General features: G+C 42.7%; 1 protein-coding gene across 1 annotated transcript in view; it reads left to right on the plus strand.

Moving 5' to 3' along the window:
- Positions 1-4653: 4653 nt before the first annotated feature.
- PLA1A (phospholipase A1 member A) overlaps positions 4654-27534 on the plus strand; it is a gene marked incomplete at both ends in the record, with an annotated part of 50740 nt that continues 27859 nt past the window's right edge. Inside the window, one exon of the mRNA XM_080696521.1 lies at positions 4654-4726. Within this exon, the coding sequence (XP_080552647.1) occupies positions 4654-4726 (73 nt within the window). The remainder of the gene's footprint in view (positions 4727-27534) is intronic.

A 27534-nucleotide genomic window follows, 5' to 3' on the forward strand; every position in this document is an offset into this window, starting at 1 on the left:
TTTGAAGTCAGTTGAGTTACAAACATTCTCTGTTCAAGCAAAAAACACAAGTGGCCTTTTGTCTGAGAAAATGCAAAGCGGGTCTCCACCCATTCTTTCTAGGAAAACTGACAGAAATACAGCTGTATTAAAATGAAAGCTAGGAGGCCGGGTGTGGTGGCGCGGGTGTGGTGGAGCACGCTTGTAATCCCCGCACTTGGGAGGCGGAGACAGGAGGATCGCGCTGGCTTAAGAGACCCTATTAGCACATAAAGTTAAAAAATAGGTCTGGGAGTGTAGCCCATTGGAGTATAGCCCGGAGGTAGAAGGGCTTCCAGGAACCCCAGTACTACCAAAAAAAAAAAAAAAAAAAGAAAGCAAGCAAGCAAGCTAGGGGCCAGGGATGTAGCTCAGGTAGAGAACTACTTGCCCAGCATCTGTGAGGCCCAGCAGAAAAAAAGAAAGCTAAAATTATGTGGCTTGGAAGTCGAGGGGCATGCAATGTTCTCTTTCTCCATTAGAAGCTTAGATTTTTCTGTGAGTGAAGTAGGTTCACAGTACTGGCTATCATCTTGCCTGAGCCTGTGAGACAGAACACCCATAGACACAAGTTACAGGAAGTGAATTTATTGCTTTTATTTATTTATTTATTTATTTATTTATTTATTTATTTATTTATTGTGGGTCTGGGGATGGAACCCAGGGGCATTCTACCTCCAAGCTACACCCCTTGCCCTATTTTTTATTCTTTATTTTGAAACCGGGTCTCACTGAGTTGCAGAGGGCCTCACTGAGTAACTGAGGCTGTCTGCGAACCGTGATCCTCCAGGTCCCAGCCTCCCGAATGCTGGGATTACAAGTGTGCACCACCATGCCCGGCTTATTGCTTACGTTTGGGCAGCAGAGACAGTAGAAGTGTAGGATTCATGGGAGCCAGTTCCCCAAGGCTCAGGAAAGCTCCCCAGGGTAGATGGAGTCTCATCTACAAGTGTGCCACTTGTACCGCAGCTGGAGGGCCCAGGAAGCAGCCTGGGTCTCACTCCCTGGAAACACTCGAGTCACTGGGATGAAGCACTGAAGGACATCCTGGTTCTAGGAAGAGGAAGCCTGGGTGGCTTTGGCCAGTCCCCCACTCTTCAGGATGCTGTGTTTCCAGCCCATTCTGCAGTCGTTCTTGAGGACAAAAAGCAAGAAAGGGAAAACCCAGGTCTGTCCAAGGCCACTACAGAACTCTCCTGTATTACACTTGATTATTATGACTTGTTCTGAGGGGCGGGTGTGTGTATGTGCACGCACACACAGGTACACATACACGTATTCACGTAGTACATCCAGGACATCAGAGTGGAGGCTCCAAAGTCATGCTCTTCACCTCAAATTGGAAAGGAATATGACAAAAGATTAGGCTTTTCAAAAATCACAGGATATTGATTCATTTGTGGTTGAACACTAAAATTTCATGATATTCTTTTTGTTGTTATTTTTTGGCAGTACTGGGAATGGAATCCAGGGGCACTCTACCACTGAGCTACATTTCTACCCGTTAACATTTTTTTTTTAGATTTTTTTTTTTTTTACAGTACTGGGAATTAAACCCAGGAGCATTCTACCTCTGATCTATAACACCAGTCCTATTTTTTTTTTTATTTTTATTATTAAACAGGGTTTCACTTAGAGGGCCTCACTAAGTAGCTGGCCATGAACTTGCGATCCTCCTGTCTCAGCTTCCCAAGTACTGGGATTACAAGCATGTGTCAACATATTCAGCTTTTTTTTTTTTTTTCTTTTCAGTTTTGAGACAGGTTCTCACTAAGTTACTCAGGTTAGAATTGAACTTGAGATCCTACTGCCTCTGCCTCTCAAGTAGCTGCAACTATAGATGTGTGCCACAGGACCCAGTTCATGACACATTCTATCTAATGGAATATTTTTTTTTTGCAAACTTAAGAAAAATTAAGCAATTCTAAAATATGTTGTTTAGTGTGAAAATAAAAATTTAAAAAGGTTGTGTATGAGTTATAAAAATCAGAAAAGGGGCCAGGCATGGTGGCACACGCTTGTAATCCCAGTACTTGGGTGGCTGAGACAGGAAGGATCCCAGGTTCGCAGATAACCTCAGTGTTTATCCGGTTAACTACTTAGTGAGGCCCTCCGCAACTGAGTGAGACTCTTTCAAAATAAAGAATAAAACACAGGACTGGGAGTGTAGTTTGGAGGTAGAATGCCCCTGGATTCAGTCCCCAGTACCACCCCCCCAAAAAAAAAAATCAGGAAAGAGTGAGATAGTACCTCTGGGAGGATATGCAAAAAAATAATAACGACCAACTTCCGATAGGATCAGGGGAACTAAAGGAATGTGAATCTGAGTGTGTGTGTGTGTGTGTGTGTGTGTGTGTGTATGTGTGTGTCCGTGTAGATTTAGTTTTGCTATTTATTTTTGTATTTTGTGACTTTTTAAAAGCATACACATAGCCGGGCGTGGTGGCGCACGCTTGTAATCCCCGCGCTTGGGAGGCAGAGACAGGAGGATCGCGCAGGTTCGAAGTCAGCCGCGAGCGCTGGCTTAGGAGACCCTGTTTCAAATAAAAATGTAAAAATAGGTCTGGGAATGTAGCCCGGAGGTAGCAGGGCTTCCAGGAACCCCAGTACCACCAAAAAATAAAAAAATAAAAAAATAAAAAAATAAAAGCATACACATAGAGAACTATTTTAAAAACATACTTAAAATTAATGTGATCTTGAGCCAGGCATAGTGGTGTTCATTTGTAATCCTGGTATTTGGGAGGTTGAGACAGGAGGATCACAGGTTTGAGGCTAGCCTCAGCAACTTAGAGAGACCTTTAGCAACTTAGCCAGACCCTATTTCAAGATTAAAAAAGAAAAAGGTCAGGGTGTACCTTGGAGGTAGAATGTTCCTGTGAGTTCAGGCCCCCGTATACATTACACACACACACACACACACACACACACACATATACACAAATCAATATGACCTCCTTTTGTAGCTCTAAGCTGGAGAGGCCTAGAGTTATTCTCTAAGATTGGTTTATAGATTTTTTTTCTTTTTTGTCTCACCTGCACTGAAGGCGGTGATGCACTCTTACTCCCCTGGTCCTGGTCCTCAGCACTCAGGTCATGCTGAGGCTGGCCCCAGCAAATGACTACAGCATGTGGCTGCTACGGTAGGCCCATTCCTACAAGACACAGGGCTCTTTAACATCAGACATTGGCCCGTTGGCTTGGCCAGAATATTCTAGGAACAGAGTCCGTGACTCTTCCTAGGTGTTACCCTCTTTCTTTCCTTCCCATTCTCTTTTACAAATGTCAGACCTGCATCACAATCTAAAGGCTGTCCCCATCCCTTGTTCTTCACAGGCAATGCCCAATAAACCTCTTGGACATTTAGTCCCACCCTGGCATCTTTTTCTCTATCCCTGAACTAATACATCGGGCCTGACCTCTGACATCAGACTGTGCCCCCCTGGTGGCCATGTTCCTTCCTGGCAGCAGAGGTAGGGCAGGGGGATCATGCACACAAGGGGAAGCGAGGGCTGGCCCCCCAAAATGTGTGGCTTCAGGCATGATGGCTGTCTGGCACCAGCATCTCTTCCGGGGCTGTTGCTGTATCCTGTAGTGGTTCAGAGCGTGGATCCAGAGACTGGCTGGTCTGGCTCAAATCCCAGCTCTGTGTAACCTTGTACAAGTTACTTAACCTCTCCATGCCTGACAGCTGTGTAAAACACATGCCTAGACACTATTCACCCCATAGTTCCTGGTAGTTCAGAAAGGACGATTCTGGCCCCACCATGGCGGAAGTCTGCCGGGTAGCTATGCATTGTGATTTAGGGAGGGATGGCCAGCAAGTGCCCTGCCCCACCCCTCCACCTGCCCAGAAATAGCTCCCTGTGGTTTCTGCCACTCTTTGAGTGAAGGGGCCACCTGGCACACTGGACCCACCCTGGCTCCAGGCCCAGCCTCGTCACTTCCGCCAACAGGGTCTCCAGAAATCATTTTCCTTTTCTACGTTTCTGTTTGTGAGTTCCGGACACTGTACAGCTCGTCTTAGAGGTTAGACTTGACTTCTAGAACCAGGTTCTATGGAAGCTAGTACTCCCCAGAAGCAAATTTCATCTTTCCTCAATCTGTCCAATGCAGGTACACAACGTGACTCATTGGTGCGGCTCCCGGGGAGGCCCTGGGGATTCGAAAATGAAAGAGAAGGTCACTGCCCTCAAACTGCCAAGAGTCTTCCCAGGGAGAAAAACATGTTCACAAACAATTTCTGTACAATGAGGGTTTTGTGACGACCAGCCCACAGATGAAAGACTTCTGCCTCGGTCCTCACTGAATTTCATTATGGGAAATGGGAGCGGTCCGGGAAATTGTTTCTTGATCGTGTTTGACTCCGAGAAGAACAGTGTGTTTCAATGTCCCCGCTTTCTTTTATTGTTTTTTTTTTTATTTTAAAACAAAGTATATTTATTATATTTTAGAAGAAGAAACCAAAAACTTTGGAGGTTAAACAAATAGGAAGAGTTTATTTTTCTTTGCCAGCCTGTGAGGACAGTTAATGATTAGTGAGTCCCAAAAAGGTGCTTGTGAGAGGCCAGGCTCTGTGATCTCTCTGGTTTTAGGGGTCGGCTTCATACCAGCTCTGAGACTTCCAGTGCAGCGATGCCCCCCGGCCTCTGGGAGAGAAGCTTCTGGTGGTGGGCGCCTCTTTTGTGGCTCAGCGTTGGAAGTTCAGGTATGCTGGTGGCTCGGGCCTTGGCGGAACCTGTAACAGTCAATGGTTATATTTCTTAAATTGTCTACTTATGCAGTGCTAACTATTGGGAGGTCCCCTAAAAGTCCTTTGCCTTTCCCGGGGTGAATTTTAAAAAGGGGGGAACCCCCCCACTATCATAATGGGAATGATAGTAAACAGGGTGCTCTCTCAGGTCACAAAAGTTGAAGTTCCCTTGGTTGACTCATTTTTCTAAAACCTGCTTTAAGATCCTTTTTACCTTGCATAAGCCAGGGCATCTGTAAGAGAACAAAATCTGATTAATTCCCAAATATTCCCTTTCACCATATAAATATGCATAGTTCCCAGATATCTTCACTTTTAAAATCTTAATTTTCTAAACTAATAATGATTTTGTCATTGAGATTGCTAGATGTCCTTCCTAATCTTCCCAACCTGACTCAAATTCAGGCTTGCCACACCCCTTGCTGGATTCCGATCTAGTCTCTGCTAACCACAGATGCCCGTTAGAGCAATGTTGCTCATATGCCGTTTCCTCTAGTAAAGAAACGGCCCATGAGCTGGAGGGGGGGGGGGTGTACTCCTGTAATCCCAGTACTTGGAAGGCTGAGACAGGAGTATCTCAGATTGGAAGACAGCCTCAGCAACTTACTGAAGGCCCTGCTTCAAAGTAATAAAATAAAAGGGTTAGAAGTATAACTCAGAGAGAAAATACTCCTGGGTTCAATCCTCAGTACCAAAAAAAGAAAAAAGAACCGGCCCATAGTTCTTAGTTGCTTAGTATAACAAGTCATACTCACCCCACAGGTGGCACCCTTAGAAAGAGCCCCTCCTCTGCTCCTAAGGGCAGACTGAATTTCAGTTTTCTCAAAGTTTTCTCACTCCTCAGTTTTATTTATTTATATTTATTTATTTATTCATTCATTCATTCATTCATTCATTTTGTGTTACTGGGGATTAAACCCAGGGGCATTCTACTTCTGAGCTACATTCCCAAACTAATTTTATTTGTTTAAATAAAAAAATGGTCATGCTAGGTTGCTGAGAGTCTCAGGAAGTTGCGAAGGCTGGCCTTGAACCTGAGATTCCCCTGTCTCAGCCTCCCAAGTACTGGGATCATAGGTATGCGTCACCATACCTGGCTTCCCCTCAGCTGTAGAACGTGTCATGCCTCTGCCTGGAGTTGCTTGTGCTGCCTTGGGGTTATTTCTGCTCTTCGCATCTTGCAAGAAGGCTCTCTTGAGTCCTAGCTCCCTTGTAACACTTTGCTCTGCGGCTCAGCACCCCTTCTCCACTCCAAAGTCCAGCCGGCATACCTGTGTTCCTTCCCTGCACCCTGGTGCTTCTCAAGGCGCTGCATGGCTTCACTGGGCTCCCTCCTACCTCAATCATTTGTTCCTGCAAGGTGAGGATTTTGCTTCCCTGCTTCTTTCAGCTGAGCACTGTGCTCTGTAAACAGTGGGTGCTCAATGGGTGACGCTGCGTGGCTGCCCAGGGAGGTGTCCATTAGGGGGGGGGGGATGAGCTCTGGGTCAGGAGAGACTGATTCCAATCCTGGCTGTTTCGTTGTAGCCATTTGACTGAGAGGAAGTGACTTGTAGTTACCTGTGACTGGAGAGCATCTCTGCCGGATAGGAATGTGGAAGGACTGAGGCACTTGCACACAGGGTTTGATGTCTTGCAGTTGCTTATTCTCTGGTGATCTTATTGTTAGTGGCTAGTTGCTTGGGCTGATGGAAGAGGAAGGAACAGGGCTGTCATGAGCCACTTTGGAGGGAAGATAAGTATTCCTGAGAGCTCCTAGGAGGACAGTGGGTTCCTTTCAGAGGTGGGCTTGGCAGGCCTCTCTGCCATTGCTCAGCAGCTACACACCTGCCAAGGACCCAGGAGGCATTTGTTGGTTGTCCTGATTTGAAACTTGAGGGTTGAAGAACTAGTAGCAAACTGCCTACAGAGAAAACGAGCTCCGAAATCCTGAGCCAGGTCGCAGGGTTAGGGTCAGGGCAAAAGCTGGTCCAGCTCCATCTGTACTCGAGGGAAGCATTCTGGATGCCTGGGCAGGAAGCCAGCTGGTAAAACTTGCCAGCAGGGCAGGGGGCGGGGCGGGGGTTGGGAGTGTCCTTCCCGTCCCTTTACCTTTGTCTGTAGCCATCTTTTTCTTTACACCCATCTTGTAGGCTGATCTCTATTACCATTTACTTCTCTTCCTTCCCACCTTAACTGAGTATATTGCTGTCAACATTGACTATATGTATATTAGGTACTAAGGGTTGATTATCTATCTATCTATCTATCTATCATCTATCTGTCTATCTATTTATTTGTCATCTATCATCTATTTGGTGGAGGGGTACTGGGGATTGAACCTAGGAGCATTCTACCTCCAAACTATACTTCCAGACATTTTTTTAAACAGGGTCTCTCCCTAAATTGCCTAAGACCTTGCTAAGTTTCTGAGGCTGTTCTTGAACCTGGGGTCTTCCTGTCTCACTTCTCAAATATTGGGATTACAGCCATGCACCACTGCACCAAGCTAACAGTGGCAATGTTTACTGAATTGATATTTCCCATTCTTTTATTAAAAGTGCTATCCTGGAAATTAAATGAGTTGGTGGGCAGCTAGAGATAGCAGTGTGTGTGTGTGTGTGTGTGTGTGTGTGTGTGTGTGTGTGTGTGTCCAAGAGGGATAAACAGGCCAAAGGGCAATGCAAAAGAACATAATTGCTTTAAGGCCTAAGGGAAACAGATTGGAAGAAAGTGAATGAGGCAGAGAGATGGCAATAAAGGAAACGAAGAGGTCAAAGGAACATGAGGGCGGAGCTAAGGAGGTGCCTGTTAATCAGGAGGATCCCTCTGTCACACAGCACAGCGGCTGGCCCATGCGGACCCCTGTGGAAAGTGGCCTCCGCTTGCTCTCTTGGCTGGACGCCTGTGCAGCCTTCCACGCTGCCCAGGTCGCGGCCAGCTTTCCCCGTGGGCTGTGGGAGGTCAAGGCTGATATTGCATGCTCCTTGGCTACACGGGCTCAGGTGTGTCTTCCTCACCTGGGCCAGGTGGCCTTCCCAGGTGCTCTCTCAGCACCAGAGTCCCTGGCCGCAGGTCTACATGCCTGTTTCCTGCGGATTTTCCTGCTTGCTTTCACTCTCCTTCTGGCCCCCAAGGGCAGCTCTGGTGGCCATCTTAACTCATCTGTGAACCCCTGGAGCCTAGCCCAGGATGTAGCCTGCAGGGGGCATTCAATAAACCAAAGGCCTGGGTCGCTTGGAAGGAGAAACTGAGCGAGGTCACAGGCCTCGTTTCTACTTCCTGATATTTACAGTAGATTAGTTAAATGACCCTCACAATGCTTCAGTCACAGAAGGGGTGAAGAGGCGGGCCCCTTTCAGTTGCACGGCTGACAGATGTACAGGTCATCACAGACCATGGCTACATCTGCCAAGGCAGCTGGGGCTCAGAGGCAGGTTTGGAGGTCTGTGGTGTTGAGCTGGGCAGAGGCACTGAGGAGAAGTACCTTCCAGAAGTCAGCCCACACCGCCCTTGCCAAAGGTCATGCTGCCCCTCAAGTCAGCTATGCCGGGAATCCACAACCCCACGCGAACAACTGCGTCTCCCCATTGCCTCCACGTTTGACAACAAAGTGTCTGGTTGGGGTTTTGAGATTCTGTCCTTACCAGAGCACCCACTACCTCCTTGGCTCAGGCCACACAATCGAAATGTTTTAAACAAAGAAAACTTTTCCTTTTTTTTTTTTTTTTTTTTGGTGGTACTGGGGTTCCTGGAAGCCCTACTACCTCCGGGCTACACTCCCAGACCTATTTTATATTTTTGAAACAGGGTCTTTTACGCCAGCACGGCTGGCTTCGAACCCGCGCATGATCCACCACGCCTGGCAACTTTTCTTTTTTTAAAAAATAAATTAGATTAATTTTGGAGGGTGGTACTGGGGATTGAACTCAGATGCATTCCACCTCCGAGCTATACCCCAAGCACTTTTTTTGTTTTAAAACAGGGTCTTGCTAGGTTGCATAGAGTCTTGCTAAATTGCTGAGGCTGTCCTCTAACCTGCAATTTTCCTGTCTCAGTCTCCCAAGTACTGGAATTACAGGCATGCACTATTATGGAATTACTGGCTATCCCCAGCCCTTTTTGTGTGTGTGTGTGTGTGGTACTGGGGTTCCTGGAAGCCCTTCTACCTCCGGGCTACACTCCCAGACCTATTTTATATTTTTGAAACAGGGTCTCTTACGCCAGCGCGGCTGGCTTTGAACCTGCGCGATCCTCCTGTCTCCGCCTCCCAAGTGCGAGGATTACCAGCGTGCGCCACCACACCTGGCTCCCTAGCCCTTTTTATGTTTTATTTTGAGAGAGGTTCTGGTCTTCCCTGGCTGTTCTCGAACTTTTGATTCTCCTGTCTCAACCTCCTGAGTAGCTGGGATTATGGGTATACATCACAGCACTTGTCTATCAGTATTTAATTCCATAACCTTCCTTCCCATTGCTTATAAACCCCTGGCCAGCCTGGCATGGCACCAAGATAGGAGATAAGGTGAACCCAAATGAAAATTGCAATTTTTAAGACTCAAAAGGGTACAAATAATATATTGAAATATATGCAAGTGGTAAAAACTTACACAGCTCTAAAGTTATAATATAACCTTATTATTTATATTTTATATATACTGTATATTTTCCTTATATAATATACATATATGTATTTTATACATGTGTATGAACTCCATATCAACATATCAAGCTACCTCTTTTTTTTTTTGTGGTACTGGGGTGGAACCCAGGGGCTTTTCTACCTCTGGGTATACTCCTAGACCTATTTTATATTTTATTTGGAAACACGGTCTCAATAAGTTGCTGAGAACCTCACTAAGTAGCTGAGGCTGGCTTCGAACCTGTGCGATCCTCCTGTCTCAGCCTCCCAAGCACTGGGGTTACAAGCGTGCGCCACCACGTCTGGCTACCTCATTCTTTTTCAGTGGCTGTTTATACATTATATATTGGGTCTAAAATAATTTTTATGTTATCCTTTTTTTTGGTACTGGGAACTGAACCCAGGGGGATTCTACCCCCAAGATACACCCCCAAATCCTATCTTTTTTTTTTTTTTTTGAAACAGGGTCTCACTAAATTGCTGAGTCTGGCCTCAAACCTATAATCCTTCTGTCTCAACCTCCCAAGTACTAGAATTATAGGCCTGTGCCACTAAGCTACCCGACTTATATGTTACACTTTTTTTTAGATATGAGAAAAATCACCTTTCAAAGAGTTTGTAACTATATATTAGTATGAGAGCACGACTATTTCCCCACCTCTCTGCCAACATTTTTGTATTGAAAATAGTATTTCTTTCCTTTTCTTTTCTTTTCTTTTCTTTTCTTTTCTTTTCTTTTCTTTTTTCTTTTCTTTTCCAGTACTGGGGATGGGATCAGGGACATTCTACCTCTGAGCCACACCCCTAGCCCTATTTTTTATTCTTTATTTTGAAACAGGGTCTCACTGAGCTGCAAAGGGCCTCACTAGCTGAGGCTGTCCACAAACCCTATTCTCCTGTCTTAGCATTCCAAATGCTGGGATTACAAAAGTGCACCACCACTCCCGGCTCAGAAAATAGTATTTCATTGTTGTCTTAATTCCTATTCCTTTTTATGATTAAGGTTGAATATCTTCTATGTATTTATTGGCCATTTTCATTGCTTTCAATGAAAATGAAAGCAATTTTCATTTTCAGTGAATTGCCTCTTTATGCTCTTTGGCTCTTTCTTTTTTAATTTTTTTTATTTTTATTTTTATTTTTATTTTTATATTGGTGCACTGTATTCATACATCATAGTGGGATACAAACTTTTGTAGACATACATGCACACATCACCCAGTCAGTCCCCACCCGATCCCCACCCCATTCTCTCCCCATCCCTCCCTCCCATGCTTGGCTTAGTGGTTGACATCTAGTATTATAGCAATTTATCCAAAATTAAAAATGATAATCTCACATAACAGTTTCATTTGTCTGATACCAAGCTTTTGATGACTTAAAGATAACATTTCAATATTTCTTTTTACTTTCTTTCTTACCAGAGAATATTTTTTTTCTATTTTTTTAGGTGAAACTATCATATATTTATATATTTATTTTTCAGAAAAAAATCTATCCTAATATGGAATATGGATTCTAGATACCCAAAATGATCTTGAAAAAGAACAAAGCTAGAAGATATATATTTTCTGATTTCAAACCATATAAAGCTACAATAATTGAAACAGTGTAGTACTGTTCTAAAGGCAGATATATAAACCATTGGAGCCAAATAAAAGCCTAGAGCTAAATTCTTCCCTATATTGTCAAGTTATTATTTTTTTTAATTGGTGCACTGTATTCATACATCATAGTGGGATACAAACTTTTGTAGACATACATGCACACATTGCCCAGTCAGCCCCCACCCGATCCCCACCCCATTCTCTCCCTATCCCTCCCTCCCATGCTTGGCTTAGTAGTTGACATCTAGTATTATAGCAATTTATCTAAAATTAAAAATGATAATCTCACATAACAGTTTCATTTGTCTGATACCAAGCTTTTGATGACTTAAAGATAACATTTCAATATTTCTTTTTGCTTTCTTTCTTACCAGAGAATCTATTTTTTCTATTTTTTAGGTGAAACTATCATATATTTATATATTTATTTTTCAGAAAAAAAATCTATCCTAATATGGAATATGGACTCTAGGTACCCACAACGAACTTGAAAAAGAACAAAGCTAGAAGATGTATATTTTCTGATTTCAAACCATACAAAGCTACAATAATTGAAACAGTGTAGCACTATTCCAAAGGCAGATATATAAACCATTGGAGCCAAATAAAAGCCTAGAGCTAAATTCTTCCCTATATTGTCAAGTTATTTTTGACAAGGCTTCCACGAACATTTGGTGGTGGGAATAATAATCTTTTAACTAAATATTGTTGAAAAATAATAATTACATGGAAAAGAATAAAATTGGACCCTTACCTAATCCCATATACAAATATTAACTTAAAATAGATAAAAGACCTAAATATAAATCTTTAGACTATAAACTTTTAGGAGAAAATCTGGGTCATTAAACCTCACAACACTGAAATTGGCAGTGATTTCTTGGTTATGATTTCAATGGCACAGGCAACAGAAGAGTATACAAATTCCCCCCAAAATAAAAAACATACTGTATATCCAAAGACAATGTAAACAGAGTTAACAGTTACTAATAGAATGGGATAAAATATTTCCAAACGCTATATCTGAAGGTATATTAACATTCCAACTAGAAATCCTAAAAATTAACAACAATAAAGGCAAACAATACCCTTTACAGATAGGTAAAAGACTAACATAAGTAATGAATCTCCACAGATAACCAATCTTAGTTGTCTGTTGGATGGAAAATCTTGTTTCTCTAGTTCTGATGTGTGTTACCTATTTCTTCTTTATAGTTAATCTCTTTGAGTATTTTCTCCAGCGCTTGTTTTGAAGACATAAATTCTTTCAGTTTCTGTTTGTCATGGAAGCTTCTTATTTCTCCATCTAATTTGATAGAAAGTTTTGCTGGGTAGGAAATTTTTGGCTGGAAGTTGTTTTCTTTCAGAGTTTGGAATATGTTACTCCAAGCTCTTCTGGCTCTCATAACTTGGTTTGGGAAGTCTGGAGTGATTCTAATTGGTTTGCCTCTGAATGTCACTTGGCCCTTTGTTTTTGTTGCCTTTAAGATTCTCTGCTTGGCTTCCACATTGGTCATTTTGACAATTATGTGGCGTGGGGATCCTCTTCTCCGATCCTGTCTAAAGGGAGTTCTATACGTTTCCTGGACCTGCTTATCGACCTCTTGTCTATGTCTGGAAAATTTTCTGCTATTACTTCCTTTAAGAGATTGTTGATCAACAATCTCTTAAATCCTTTGGTTTCACTTTCTTTTCCCTCCTCTATTCCAATTATTCTTAGGTTAGCTCTCTTAAAATGGACCCATATTTCTTCAATATCAGATTCCTGCTGTCGGATATTTTTTCCTAGATTAGAAACTATGCGTTCATTTTTGGAATGATCATCTTCTAAGAGCAAGATTCTGTTCTCCATGTGGTCTAATCGGTTGTTTGTGCTTTGAATTGAGGCCTTTACTTCATTAATTGCATCCTTTATCTCTTTTTGGCTCTCTCTGAGTTCTTTTTGAAGCACCTCTATTATTTCTACAGTTATTTTCCTGATTTGATCTTCTAGAAATCTCTGATTTTCTGTTTTATCGGGTTCTGATGTTGTGGGGTTGTGAGCATTCATTGCTCCAGTATTATTCCTCTTTCCCATGATTTAGGAAGTTTGTGCCTTCTCTGGGTTCTTCCCTTGGGTCACTATGACTTCACTTAAGGTGCTCTGGATCTCGAGTCAGTAGTATCTCAGACCCCACTACTCCTTTACCTGGTTTTATCACAGAGTCTCCGACCCAGAGAGTCGATAGAGGCTGCTTTAGACTGTGGGGGGTGCCAGGTTGCACGTTCTCCTATGGTGTGATATCACTGCCACCACCCCTCTCCCACTGGGTCAAGTCCCAGTGAGTACAGTACTGGGATTTCTCCGCTGTGGCCCACAATTTGACTCACTGTTCTTGAGTACTCAGACGTAGCTGTACTGAATTCGGTGAATTCTGTGCTGTTGCCGCCGGTGGCAATATGGCGCCGCTGCTACGCCCTCGGCTATGGGGCTGGCGTTTTTTTTTTTTCTTGGTTTTGATTTCCACTCTGAATCCCTGCAGCGTGTGCTGAGCTCAGCCACTGGGAGCTTTAGATGCCCTCTGCGCCGAGAAATTCTGCCTGGCTGTTCCGCAGCGGATCCCCTCGGCTTGCTGTGGCCGTCCCGTGAATTCGCCGCTGCCGCCAGCAGTATGGCGCTGCTGCCGTGTTCTCGGGCGTGAAGCCGTGTCCTCGGGCGTGAGGATCTCCTCTGTGGCTCTGTTCTCAGTCCGCTTTCTCTCTGGAGCCTGGTGATTTTTTTTGTTTCTCTGGTGATGTTGTTTTCTGGCTTTGAAAGGCGCTGATTTTGTGGTAATGGAGATTTGTTGTTAGCGGGGCTCTTAAGCCCCGCTTTTCTCGGTCGCCATCTTCCTGGAAGTCTCCTGGCTCTTTCTTTACAGGGCCATTTTCCCCCTCCCCATCCCAGTTGATTTGTTGAGCTCTATAAAAATTAGTTCTGCCAGGTATAGTGACATACACTTGTAATCCCAGTACTTGGGAGGCTAAGACAGAAGGATCACGGGTTAGAGGACAGCCTCAGCAATTTAGCGAGACCATTAAAAAAAATAGGGCTGGGGGTCTATCTCAGAGGTAAAATGTCCCTGAATTCAACTCCCAGGAAAATATTTTAAAAAATAATTCTAGATATAAAAACTTCTCATGTGAACTGCTCATCTTTCCCTGCACCCCACTCTCCTTTTCTGAATCACTGAGCTGTTCCGGTTGCAAGTCCTCAGTGAGTCTCGGTCAAACTGGCTCCTCATTTACCTCACCTGCCAGCGGGCCGTGGGGGTCTTGGGTAAATGGCCCTTTCCGCATCCGACCTTGCAGACCAAGCTCTTACTCTGCAGTAAGGTGCCTGGGATGAGGATGGAAGATTCTCTCTTCCAATTTCCTTGACAATCACATCGAGACTCTTCAGGTACCCAGAGTTCACTGTCAGTTGCCCTCCTTCATTCAGAAAACCAGTCCGCAGGTGCGTCTGGTCCGCACAGCCCCAATGGGTCCTCAGTTCCCACGGCTCAGGTCTTGGACCTTAATCTGCTACCCTTGACCCAACATGCACCCCGAGCCCAGCAAATCTGCCCAGACCTCCTCTTCTCTGGGGCTCTCTCCAGCTGCCTGGTATCTAGAATCTCCTCACCACTCTCCACAGGCATCCTGGTGAGGCTCCTTCCAGCAGAGACCCCAGACCCTTCCTCTTAGTCTGACCCAGGGTCCACCTTAGTGTGGTGCTTTCTGTGTCCTGGTTTGGCCTTTCACAGCTGGATCGTGGTTTCTGCAGGATGAGGACAACATCTCCATTCTCACAGGGTCTCCCTCATAGCCTTAGCGAGGCACCAGCTAGGTCTCTAAGTTCTGGATTAAACCCACACAGAACAGGTTGAGAATAGGTTGGTAGCAGCCTCAGAGGAAACTGTCCTCTATGGATCAGATCCATACACAATTCTGTCGCCTTTTGCAGAAGGGATGCAGTAAGGCGTTTAGAGGCATGGGCCAGCCAAGGCATAAAGCACCTGGTGACCTGCAACACATCGCTAAGCAGATCAGAGGAAGCTGGGACTGGGGTAGACACGTGTAGAGGGAGGTGCAGGGACTGCAGATGAGAGTGGCTCCCTCCCTGCACCTGACCTAAGTAATTCTTTGCAAGAGAGGATGGAGGCAGACCTCTACCACCAGCCCCTGGGCCTGCCCTTGACCCAATCCTTGCCACCTGCCAAGATATTTGTCTTTCCATTTTTCTAGGTTCCGTTTACCAAGGCCTAGAACTGTTTTCCCAAGAAAAAAACTGAGATGAACAGCAAAGCATTGTCTAGAATATCTCCCAGAGCTCAGAGAAACATTATCAACAAGGAACCTAGCTCACAAGCATAGATGTGCCCCTTGGAATGAGAAGCAGGTTCTGTCTCCACTGGGCCATTGAGCCTTGGGTCCTACTGGACCTTAATGTCCTCTGTGTGCCTGAGGAGAGGGGACATGTGGCCCCAGAGCCCAACATTTCATCTGGGCGAGCCATCCCCGAGAGAAGCGATCCCACAATCAGGAAGCCTGTCCTCCGTTTCTCCTTCCCCAGGGAATGCTGGTGCCCACTCCCATGAGCACTCTCTCTTTACTACCTCTTCTGACAAGAGAGCATCCTAGAAGGGGTTCTAAGGCCTTTCCTCCCCGCAACCACTTCCCCTTTCTCTGAAACGTCCGGCATTCTGTCTGAGTTGCATTCCAGTCCCATTGACGTAGCCTATAAGCCTCGCTGCTTTGAAACTTAGAAAAACAGAATTCATTTCTCTTTGGCCAAATTCTAGGTATTTTCCACTACAAAACAAATACAAAAGGAATACTTAAATATCTTTAATGTAGGCTGGGCTATGTAGAAGTTTTTTCCTGGAAAGAATCACAAGAAAATGTGCACAGAATTTACCTCTGGGGAAAGAAACTATGAAAAGTTTAAAATTTCTAATTTTACTTTTTAGGAATCAACAGGATTGTCTAGGTAGAGAGATTATGTGTTGGAGGTTTTCTGCGTGTGTGTGTGTGGTATTGGGGATGGAACCCAGGGACATTCTACCTCTAAGCTATACCCCCAGTCCTATTTTTTAAATTCTTTATTTTGAAACAGAGTCTCTGAGTTGCAAAGGGCCTCACTAAGTAGCTGAGACTGTCCTTGAACTGCGATCCTCTTGTCTCAGACTCCCAAATGCTAGGATTACAAGCGTGTACCACCATACCTGGTGTTGTTTTACTTTTTGAAATTGAACTCAGGGGTACTCTACCACTGAGCTACATCCTCAGCCTTATTTATTTATTTATTTATTTATTTATTTATTTATTTATTTATTTTGTACTAACTATTTAATTCAGAGCATTCTACCTCCTAGCCCGATTTTTTAATTTTTTATTTGGAAACAGAGTGTCACTAGGTTACTGAGAGCCCCCCTAAGTTGCTAAGGCTGTCTTTGAACCTGGGATCCTCCTGTCTCAGCCTCCCAAGTACTAGGATTACAGTGTGTGCCATCATGTCTGGCTCAATTTATTATTTTTAATCTTGCTCATCATCCTGAGAATGATTTTAATAAGAGGATTCATACATGTTTTATTTACAGAAAATTCTTTATTATTATTATATTTTTTATTGGTGCACTGTATTCATACATCATAATGGGATAAAAAAAACTTTTGTAGACATACATGCACACATCGCCCAATTAGCCCCTACCCGATCCCCACCCCGTTCCCTCCCCATCCCTCCTTCCCATGCTTGGCTTAGTAGTTGACATCTAGTATTATAGCAATTTATCCAAAATTAACAATGATAATCTCACATAACAGTTTCATTTGTCTGATACCAAGCTTTTGATGACTTAAAGATAACATTTCAATATCTCTTTTTTCTTTCTTACCAGAGAATATTTTTTTCTTTTTTTTTTTTTAGGTGAAACTATCATACATTTATTTATTTTTCAGAAAAACTCTATCCTAATATGGAATATGGACTCTAGATACCCAAAACAATCTCGAAAAAGAACAAAGCTAGATGTATATTTTCTGATTTCAAACCATATAAAGCTACAATAATTGAAACAGTGTAATACTGTTATAAAGGCAGATATATAAACCATTGGAGTTAAATAAAAGCCTAGAGATAAATTCTTCCATATATTGTCAAGTTATTTTTGACAAGGCTTCCACGAACATTTGGTATAGGAAATAATACTCTTTTAACTAAATATTGTTGAAACATAATAATTACATGAAAAAGAATAAAATTGGACCCTTACCTAACACCATATACAAATATTAACTCAAAATAGATAAAAGATCTAAATATAAATCTTAAGACTATAAACTTAAGACTATAAACTTTTAGAAGAAAATCTGGGTCATAAAACCTCACAACATTGAAATTGGCAGTGATTTCTTGGATATGATTTCAATGGCACAGGCAACAGAAGGGTAAACAAACTCCCTAAAAATTAAAAAAATATTGTATATCCAAAGACAATGTAAACAGAGTTAAAAGTTACTGATAGAATATTTCCAAATGCTATATCTGAAGGTATATTAATATCCCAACTAGAAATCCTAAAAATTAGCAACAATAAAAGCAAACAATACAATTTAGAGATATGTCAAAGACTAACATAAATAATGAATCTCCACAGATAACCAATCTTAGTTGTCTGTTGGATGGAAAACCTTGTTTCTCTGGTTCTGGTGTGTGTTACCTAATTCTTCTTTGTTAATCTCTGAGTATTTTCTCTAGTGCTGATTTTGAAGACATAAATTCCTTCAGTTTCTGTTTGTCATGGAAGCTTCTTATTTCCCCATCTAATTTGATAGAAAGTTTTGCTGGGTAGGAAATTTTTGGCTGGAAGTTGTTATCTTTCAGAGTTTGGAATATGTTACTCCAAGCCCTTCTGGCTCTCATGACTTGGTTTGGGAAGTCTGGAGTGATTCTAATTGGTTTGCCTCTGAATGTCACTTGGCCCTTTGTTTTTGTTGCCTTTAAGAGTCTCTGCTTGGCTTCCACATTGGTCATTTTGACAATTATGTGGCGTGGGGATCCTCTTCTCTGATCCTGTCTAAAGGGTGTTCTATAAGTTTCCTGGACCTGTGTATCGACCTCTTGCTCTATGTTTGGAAAATTTTCTGCTATTACTTCCTTGAAGAGATTGTTGATCCCTTTGATTTCACCTTCTTTTCCCTCTTCTATTCCAATTATTCTTAGGTTAGCTCTCTTAAAATGGGCCCATATTTCTTCAATGTCAGATTCCTGCTCTTGGATTTTTTTTTTCTAAATTAGAAACTATGCGTTCATTTTTTGAGTGATCATCTTCTAAGAGTGAGATTCTATTCTCCATGTGGTCTAATCGGTTGTTTGTACTTTGAATTGAGGCCTTTACTTCATTAATTGCATCCTTTATCTCTTTTTGGCTGTCTTTGAATTCTTTTCAAAACACCCCTATTATTTCTACAGTGATTTTCCTGATTTGATCTTCTAGAAATTTCTGAATTTCTGTTTTATCAGGTTCTGATGTTGTGGGCATTCATTGCTCCGTTGTTATTCCTCTTTCTAATGATTTTGGAAGTTTGTGCCTTCTCTGGGATCTTCCCTTGGGTCACTACGACTTCACTTAAGGTGCTCTGGATCTCAGGTCTGTGGTATCTCAGTCCCCACTACTCCTTTACTAGGTTGTATTGCAGAGTCTCCGACCCAGGGAGTCAATTGAGGCTGCTTTAGACCATCGGGGGTGCCAGGTTGGGTGTTCTCCTATGGTGTGATATCTCTGCCACCACCACTCCCCCACTGGGTCAAGTTCCTGGGAGTGCCGTACTGGGATTTCTCCTCTAGGCGCCGCAATTTGTCTCACTGTTGTTGAGTGCGCAGATGGAGCTGTAGTGGACTCGGTGAATTTGCTGCTGCTGCTGCCGGTGGCAATATGGTGCCGCTGCCACGCCTTCAGCCATGAGGCTGGCGTATTTCTTCTCTGGTTTTGAGCTGCTCCACTCTATGTCCCTGCAGGGTGTGCTGAGCCCAGCCACTGGGAGCTTTAGATGCCGAATTCCTCCCAGCTGATTCGCAGCGGCTCACCTCAGCTCGCTGTCCGCTGCTCCTCTCTGGAGCCTTGTAGGCTCTTGAGTGCGTTGGTATATAGCCGTCCAGTGAACTCACTGCTGCCGCCAGCAGTAAGGCGCTGCTGCCGCGTCCTCAGCCATGAGGCCGGCGTATCTCCTCTCTGGCTCTGAGCTCCGTTATGAGTCCTCCTCCTCTCTGGGGCCTGGTGCTGCAAGGGAAGATGGGGCCCGCCGCTCCGTGCCACAGCTCCGTCCGCAGCACTGCGGTCTGGTTTCTTTCTGGTGTCTCGTTTTTCCAGCCCTCTTTTTCTCTGTCCCTTGTAATTACATTTTTTGTTTCTCTGCTGATGGTGTTTTCTGGCTATGAAAGGCGCTGATTTTGTGATAATAGAGATTGGTTGTTAGTGGGGCTCGTAAGCCCTGCTTATCTCTGTCGCCATCTTCCCGGAAGTCCCAGAAAATTCTTAACAATTACTATTTATTTATTTATTTTTGTGGTAATGAAAATTGAACCCAGGGGCGTTCTGCCTCTGAGCTATACCCTCAGCCCTATTTTATTTTGTATTTTGAAGCAGGGTCTTATTAAGTTGTGGAGGGCTTCCTTAAGTTGCTGAGGCTGCCTATGAACCTGCAATCCTCCTGTCTCAGCCTCCCAAGAACAATTACCTTTAAAAATACTGTTTTTTGAGCCAGGTGTGATGGCGCACGCTTGTAATCCCTGCACTTGGGAAGCTGAGACAGGAGGATCGCACAGGTTCGAAGCCAGCCTCAGCTACTTAGTGAGGCTATCAGTAACTTAGTGAGAACCTGTTTCCAAATAAGATATAAAATAGGTCTGGGAGTATAGCCCAGAGGTAGAAAGCCCGTGGTTCCACCCCAGTACCACCAAAAAAGCAAAAAAACAAAAAAACTGCTTTTCTTCTCATTCTATTCCTTTAGAGAACTATGAGATAAATGTTGGAGTCTTTTAATCTATTGTTTATAACTTTTAACTGTACATTCACATTTTATTTGTTTATTTGGTGCTGGGATTTAACCCAAAGTCTTGCCATATACATATGTATGGAAAGAGATAGAGAGTGTGTGTTTTGGTGGGGATTGAACACAGGAACCTCTACCACTGAACTACATCCCCAGCCTTTTTAAATTTTGAGACACAGCCTTGCTAAATTGTCAAGCCTGGCTTGGAATTTGGGATTCTCCTGCCTCAATCTTCCTAGTTTCTGGCATAGGCATGCACCAATATGTCTGGCTACACTTTCATATTTAAAAAGTTCCTCTTTCTTCTGTGCTAGGAATAGTGTCAATTCTTTTTAAAAGTTTATGACTATCTTTTTAATTTCCATAATTGAAATAATCTTTAAAAAAAACCTTTGATGTAAGCTGGGTGTGGTGTTGCCTGTCTGAAATCTCAGTGCTTGGGAGGCTGAGACAGAAGGATCACAGGTTTGAGGCCAGCTTCAGCAACTTAGTAAGACCCCCAATAACTTAGCAAGACTGCTTCAAAAGAAATGGGGGGTGAGGATGTAGCTTGGAAGTAGAATGTCCCTCAAACTCTAGTACCAACAAAAATCGTTGATGTGGACTTTAAGATAAACATGCTGAGAATACAAGGATACAAAGACAGAGCATAAGAAATTATGAGACAAAAGTAGGTAGAATAATAACATGTATAGAAAAAAAGCTAACTAGAAAATTGAATCAGGAAAAGAAATGAACAAAAAATACATCACTGCCAGTCCAAGGAACAAAAGGATTTTTAAAATTTTAGTATATTAATATAATTCACATATGAACAAATTATAGAAGAAAAGACCATATGATCATCTCCACAGAAGCAAAACAAAAACACCAAAACAAAACTGCTTGTTAAAGGATATCTACCAAAAATTAGGAGCAAGCATTGAAGTGTTTTTATGTTACATATTAATTTGTATACTTTTATTAGGACATTATAATTATACATTATAGTGAGGTTAAATGTGATACAAAGATGCATGCATGCCTATAGCTCTTAATGTATTCCTTTACCCATCCCACCCCGCTACCCCCTCCCCTCACAAACGTGTACATGTGTACACATTAGTGAAGTTGGTAGTGATATCTTCATAAATTGCCTTTATTATTATTATTATTATTATTATTATTATTATTATTATTATTTTGCGGGCCTGGGGATGAAACCCAGGGGCATTTGACCTCCGAGCTACATCCCCTGCCCTACTTTTATTCTTTATTTTGAAACTGGGTCTCACTGAGTTGCAAAGGGCCTCCATGAACCATGATCCTCCTGTCTCAGCTTCCCACATGCTGGGATTACAAACGTGTGCCACCATGCCCGGCTCCAGAAGACTTAATCTTGTTTGTTTCCAGTGCTAAATGGAATTGCACCTCTTACATGAACACAGAATTTTATATAAATATATTAACCATACTTATATAATTTTATTAATATTTTAGGATATTAAACAATCATTTCATTCTTTAGATTAATCTCTGGTTGGCCATGATATTTTTTGTATTTTTTATTCTTAGATGTAAGCAAATCTAAATCCATTTATCGCTGGGTGTGGTGGTGCACACTTGTAATCCCCGCGCTTGGGAGACTGAAACAGAAGGATAGCACAGGCTTGAAGCCAGCCTCAGCTACTGAGTGAACCTCTCAACAACTTAGTGAGACCCTGTTTCCAAATAAAATGTGAAATAGGTCTAGGAGAATAGCCAGGAGGTAGAAAGCCTCTGGGTTCCACCCCTAGTACCACCAAAAATCATATTTTTAAATTAAAAAAAATCCATTTATGCTTGATGGCTTTAGATTTGCTTACATTTTGTCTAGGCTGGATATTTTGATTATTCTCATAGAATGAATTGAGATCCTGACTTCTATTATATATTTTCTGGAATAGTATGTATGAATTGAGGATTGTAGGGTTGGTAGAACTCCTCTACAAATCTAGCCTATAAGAATTTTTGAATTTTTCCTTTATGCTATAGTTTTGCGATTGATTTTCTATTTTTCTTTTTTAATTAAGTTTTGGTAAGTTATACTTTGCTAGAAAATTATTTGGTTTTTTTTTTATGGTACTGGGGTTCCTGGAAGCCCTTCTAGCTCTGGGCTACACTCCCAGACCTATTTTTACATTTTTATTTGGAAACAGGGTCTCCTAAGCCAGCGTGCGCGGCTGGCTTCGAACCTGCGCGATCCTCCTGTCCCTGCCTCCCAAATGCGGGGATTACAAGCGTGCGCCACCACACCGGCGAAAATTATTTGTTTTTAAGAAAGCATCCACACTCAATTTTTGGATAGGTATAAATGGTTCTTTTATGTTTTGAAAAAATCCACTGTGTGTGTGTATATATATATATATATATATATATATATATATATATATATATATGTGTGTGTGTGTGTGTGTGTGTGTGTGTGTGTGTATGTATGTATGTATATACGTATATATGTATATATGTATATACGTATGTATGTATGTATGTATGTATATAAATATATATATATATTACCTTTTTATTTCTGAAATTGTTTGGTTGTGATTTACGTCTTTTTTTTTTACTCTGCCTTAAAGTACATCTGCTTTATTATTATTTCAAAGAGCCATCTTTTGGAGTTTACTGTCTTTGTGTCAAGGACTATTCTAAGCAGTAGCATTAAAAAAATGGATAAAAGTCCCTGCCTTCTTTGAAAGTATATTTTTTCTTTTTCCCCGTGGGTCTGGGGATGGAACTCTGGGGCATTTGACCTCCGATCTACACCCCTTGCCCTATTTTTTATTCTTTATTTTGAAGCAGGGTCTCACTAAGTTGTGGAGGGCCTCACTGAGTAGCTGAGGCTGTCCGCGAACCGCGATCCTCCTGTCTCAGCCTCTCAAATGCTGGGATTACAAGCGTGCTCCACCACGTCCGGCTAAAAGTATATTCTAATGTGCGGAGACGATCAATAAACAATAAGCCTAAGAAATTAGTAAATACCATAGTAGATTAGAAAGGGATGATGGCTACACAATAAATAGACCAAGTAAGAAAGGCTGAGAGGGCAGGGTGAGGTGCATAGGAAGCTGTAATTTAAATAGGGTGGTAAGACTGGACTTGAAAAGAAAGAGGGGGAATTAACCACAGAGATGTCTAAGGGGAACGTTCCAGGTAAAGAGGCCAGTGAGGTTGGAGACCCTCTGGTAGGTGATAGAGCAAGGAGGACCCAGTGCTGGAACAGAATGAGCAAAGCAGGATGAGGCTGAGGGCTCCCAGGGGTGGATTGGAGCATGTGGGGCCTTGTCACCCATTGTTAGACCTCACGACTTATTCTGAGGGACACAATTTGGGGGTTTTTGTACACGTGTGACATGACTTGATTTACTTTTCAAAAGGATACTTTTGGCTTCTCTGTTGTAATTGGAGCAAAGGGTCAACAGAACAGGCAGGAAAAGCAGCGACAGACCACAGCAATAACTAATATTAGAAGGGTAAGCTTGGGCAAAGGAGCAGCCAGGTCGATGGCTAGAACATCAAATCCTATGTGGTTCCAATGGTTGAGCCACCGGGATCCACTTTTCATTTATGTGGGAGATGAAAGGGAAGAGACAAAGATGTGACCAAGTTGCTGACGATAGTGCTCGTCTATCATCAGTTTCTATTTCTCCAATTTCTTTATTTTCTTTCTTTCTCTCTCCTTTTCTTTCTTTCTTTCTTTCTTTCTTTCTTTCTTTCTTTCTTTCTTTCTTTCTTTCTTGACTGGGGATGGAACCCAGGGGCATTCTACCTCCAAGTGACACCCCCAGTTCTATTTTTTATTCTTTATTTTTTAACAGGATCTCATTGACTTGCAGAGGGCCTCACTAAGTAGCTGAGGCTGTCCGCAAACCACGATCCTCCTGTCTCAGCCTCCCGAATGCTGGGATTACAAGTGTGTACCACCATGCCTGGCTATTTCTCTAATTTCAATTATTACATTTCTTTCCCTATATTTTATTTGAAGTTACTGTGCTGTTCTTTTCTGAGTTAAAGGTTAGCTTTCTTAATCTGAATCTTTCCCTCTTTTCCCCACTAATATTTTTATTTAATGGTATATATTTTCCCTATTAAAAGATAAACTAAGGTACCTTAAAATTTTTAAAGGTAAGCTGGACGTGGTGGCACACACCTGTTATCCTAATACTTGAGAGGCTGAAACAAGAAGGTTACAGGTTTGACACCAGCCTCAGCAACTTAGTGAGACTCTCAGTAGCCTAGAGAGATCCTGTTTTATTTATTTATTTATATTATTATTATTATTATTATTATTATTATTATTATTATTATTATTTTGGTGGTACTGGGGTTCCTGGAAGCCCTTCTTCCTCTGGGCGACACTCCCAGACCTATTTTTAAAATATTTTTATTTGGAAACAGGGTCTCTTAAGCCAGCGCGGCTGACTTCGAACCTGCGCGATCCTCCTGTCTCTGCCTCCCAAGCACGGGGATTGCAAGTGTGCGCCACCACGCCTGGTAGAGATCCTGTTTTAAAATAAAAAATAAAACAAAAATAAAAAGAGCTGGGGGTGTAGCTTGACGGTAGAGTGAGTGCCTCTGAGTTTAATTCTCTAGTGACAAAAAATAAGGTAAAAATAATATGTATTTGAGTAAACAGTGGTTCATGAATTAACTAGCCCCAGAACACACGTATCCCAGGACCTCACCTAAGAGTGGTGCGAGAGAAACTTACAAAATGTACATGTGGAGCAAGGCAGAGAAGATAACTTGACTGGCTAAAGTGGATCTATAGGCCTAAAGTCCCCGGCTACAGATGACTTGGCGACTTCTGATTGGTGAAGCCTGAGTTTCCTTTTCCCAGGCAGTGACAGTTCCCATCAGTTAGGTTTCAGTTGCTCAGGCAGGAATGCAGGCACGAGAGCCGCCACAGGCTAATGGCTTCCCTGTAAATTATTTTACCTGTGCTAGCCACGTTACAAAAATTTCAGTATGAATGGGTTTTATTCATACTGAATGGGTTTTATTGTCATTTCATTTTTAATATTCTCTAGTTTCCATTGTGATTATTCTTTAACCCACACATTGTTTAAAACAGCATTTTTATATTTCCAGATGGACTTTAAAATAACTTTGTTATCGAGTCCTAATTTTATTACATTTATTTAGATAATGTTTCTTGGATGACATTGATTCTTTGATCTCTGTGGGGCTTGTACTAGCTTTGCGTTACTACAATATTTTGAGGCATTTATTTATTTATTTATTTATTTATTTAGTGTTACTGGGGATGGAGCCCAGGGGCATTCTACCTCCGAACTACACCCCAACCCTATTTTTTATTCTTTATTTTGAAACCGGGTCTCACTGAGTTGCAAAGGGCCTCACTAAGTAGCTGAAGCTGGCCGAGAACTGCCATCCTCCGGTCTCAGCCTCCCGAATGCTGGGATCACAAGTGTGCGCCACCACGCCCAGTTCGAGGCAACTAACTTTGAAAAGAGGAAAGGGTTAGTTAGGTCACTGTTTTGGAGGTGCGAGCCCAAGATCAGGTGACCCCACTAGTCTGGCCTCTCTTTTGGACAGCACATTATGGCAGGAGTGTGTGTTGGAGCAAAAGGTTACATCTTGAGCCTGGAAGAAAAAAGTCTAGTGCCCCACAGTCCCCTTTGAGGGCATGCCCCAGTGACCTAAGGAATTCCCACGAGGCTCCAGCTCCTAAAAGCCCACTAAATCTCCTAATACTGCCACCTTGGGGACCAAGACTTTACCTATGAACCTTTGGGGGACACACCCAAGTTACATTCAAACCATAGCACTTGCTCTGTGAAATATTATGTTCGTTTAAAATGACCCTTAGTTGGGCGTGGTGGCGCACACTTGTAATCCCAGTACTTGGGAGGCTGAGACAGGAGGATCACCATTCGTGGCCAGCCTCAGATACTTAGCGAGGCCGTTTGAAACTCTGTGAGATCCTGTTTCAAAATAAATAAATAAAAAAAAAAACAGCCTGGGAGTGTAGCTCAGAGGTAGAATGCCCCTGGGTTCCATCCAGAAAAAATAAAATAAAATAAAATAAATAAAATAACTCTTAGCCAGGTGTGGCGGCGCACACCCAGCATTTGGGAGGCTGAGACAGGAGGATCATGGTTCATGGACAGCCTCAGCTACTAGTGAGCCCTTTGCAACTCAGTGTGACCCAAATAAAGAATAAAAAATAGGGCTGGGGGTGTAGCTCGGAGGTAGAATGCCCCTGGAATTTATCCCCAGTACCAAGAAAAAATTAAAATAAAGTAAAATAAAATGACTCTTAATATTTTTCATGGATGTGTCCTTTTCTATATGGTCAATAGAGCAGATTTATTAATTTATTAATTCATTTAAATCTCATGCTTAAGCAGTACCCTTTCATCCTTTCTGGGGATGGCAGATGAAAAAGTCCGGGTGAGCATCTTTCTGTCTCATGTACTGTGGGGGCTCAAGTTACAGGATGAGGAGCAAGGGGGTGCAGAGGGGGGGAGCTGCACTTAGAGGAGGCTTGACTCCAGGAATGTCCAAGATCCAGCTGCTCAGAAGAGCAACCCTCGAGGGCGGGAGCAAGATTTGGGACTCAGAAGCAGTGATAGTGGTGTTGTTTCAGAAGGCCTCGGTGAGCTGGAGGTTGAACCCAAGGGTATTTCATTTCTGAGCTATACACTCAGCTCTGTTTTATTTTTTATTTTGAAGCAGGGCCTCACTAAGCTGCTGAGGCTGCCCTTGTATCTGAGACCCCCACCCCCGTCACAGCCTCAAAAGTCCTGGAATTACAAGTGTGTGCCTGGAATTAAGGCTGGCTTGTGCGAAGTATATTTTATGTGCTGGGTTCCCACAACCCACCCCTGGTACTACATCCCAGTGCCTCCCAGATCCACAACCATGTAGAATCAGTTATCTCTGAAGGCAGACATCCATGACAGAGCTTACAATCGATGTCTTCCTCAGTGAAGGGACCTACACAAGACTGAGTTCTCTGAAACACTGTGAACTGTTTTGCTCCACAAGAGTTGTGCCAGGAAGCTACCCAGAGCGCCACGAGTCAGTGTGAGCCGCACTGCTCCTGCAGGTCTCTCCCTGTGCGGGTGCTGGGGGGCAGGGACTATACCTCTCCATCCCAGAAGTGGACATGAGGGTGGGATGCGGTATTGAAGATGAGCCAGGCTTCAGTCTCCCGGGAAGGAAGAGTTTTATGCCCTTTTCTGTCTGACATTGTAAAAGCCCCCTCAGTGGCTGTTACAGTGTGGGAATGTTATGGTTTTGGAGACCCTGTTAGGGTCCTGGACACAATTTCCCTCAAACCACAACAAAACCCAAAAAAGAGAAAAACCATGGGTTCTTGTCCTGAGCTAAGGGTCAATACACATTAGCCCGGACTCCTGCTGAATATTTAAAGAAATTTATTAAAAAGATAGAAATACAGAAAAGACAGTTAAAGCCCCATGCCATTCAGAAAT

Source organism: Muscardinus avellanarius (genome assembly GCF_963383645.1).
Source record: "Muscardinus avellanarius genome assembly, chromosome: 5".
NCBI classification, from domain to species: Eukaryota; Metazoa; Chordata; class Mammalia; order Rodentia; family Gliridae; genus Muscardinus; species Muscardinus avellanarius.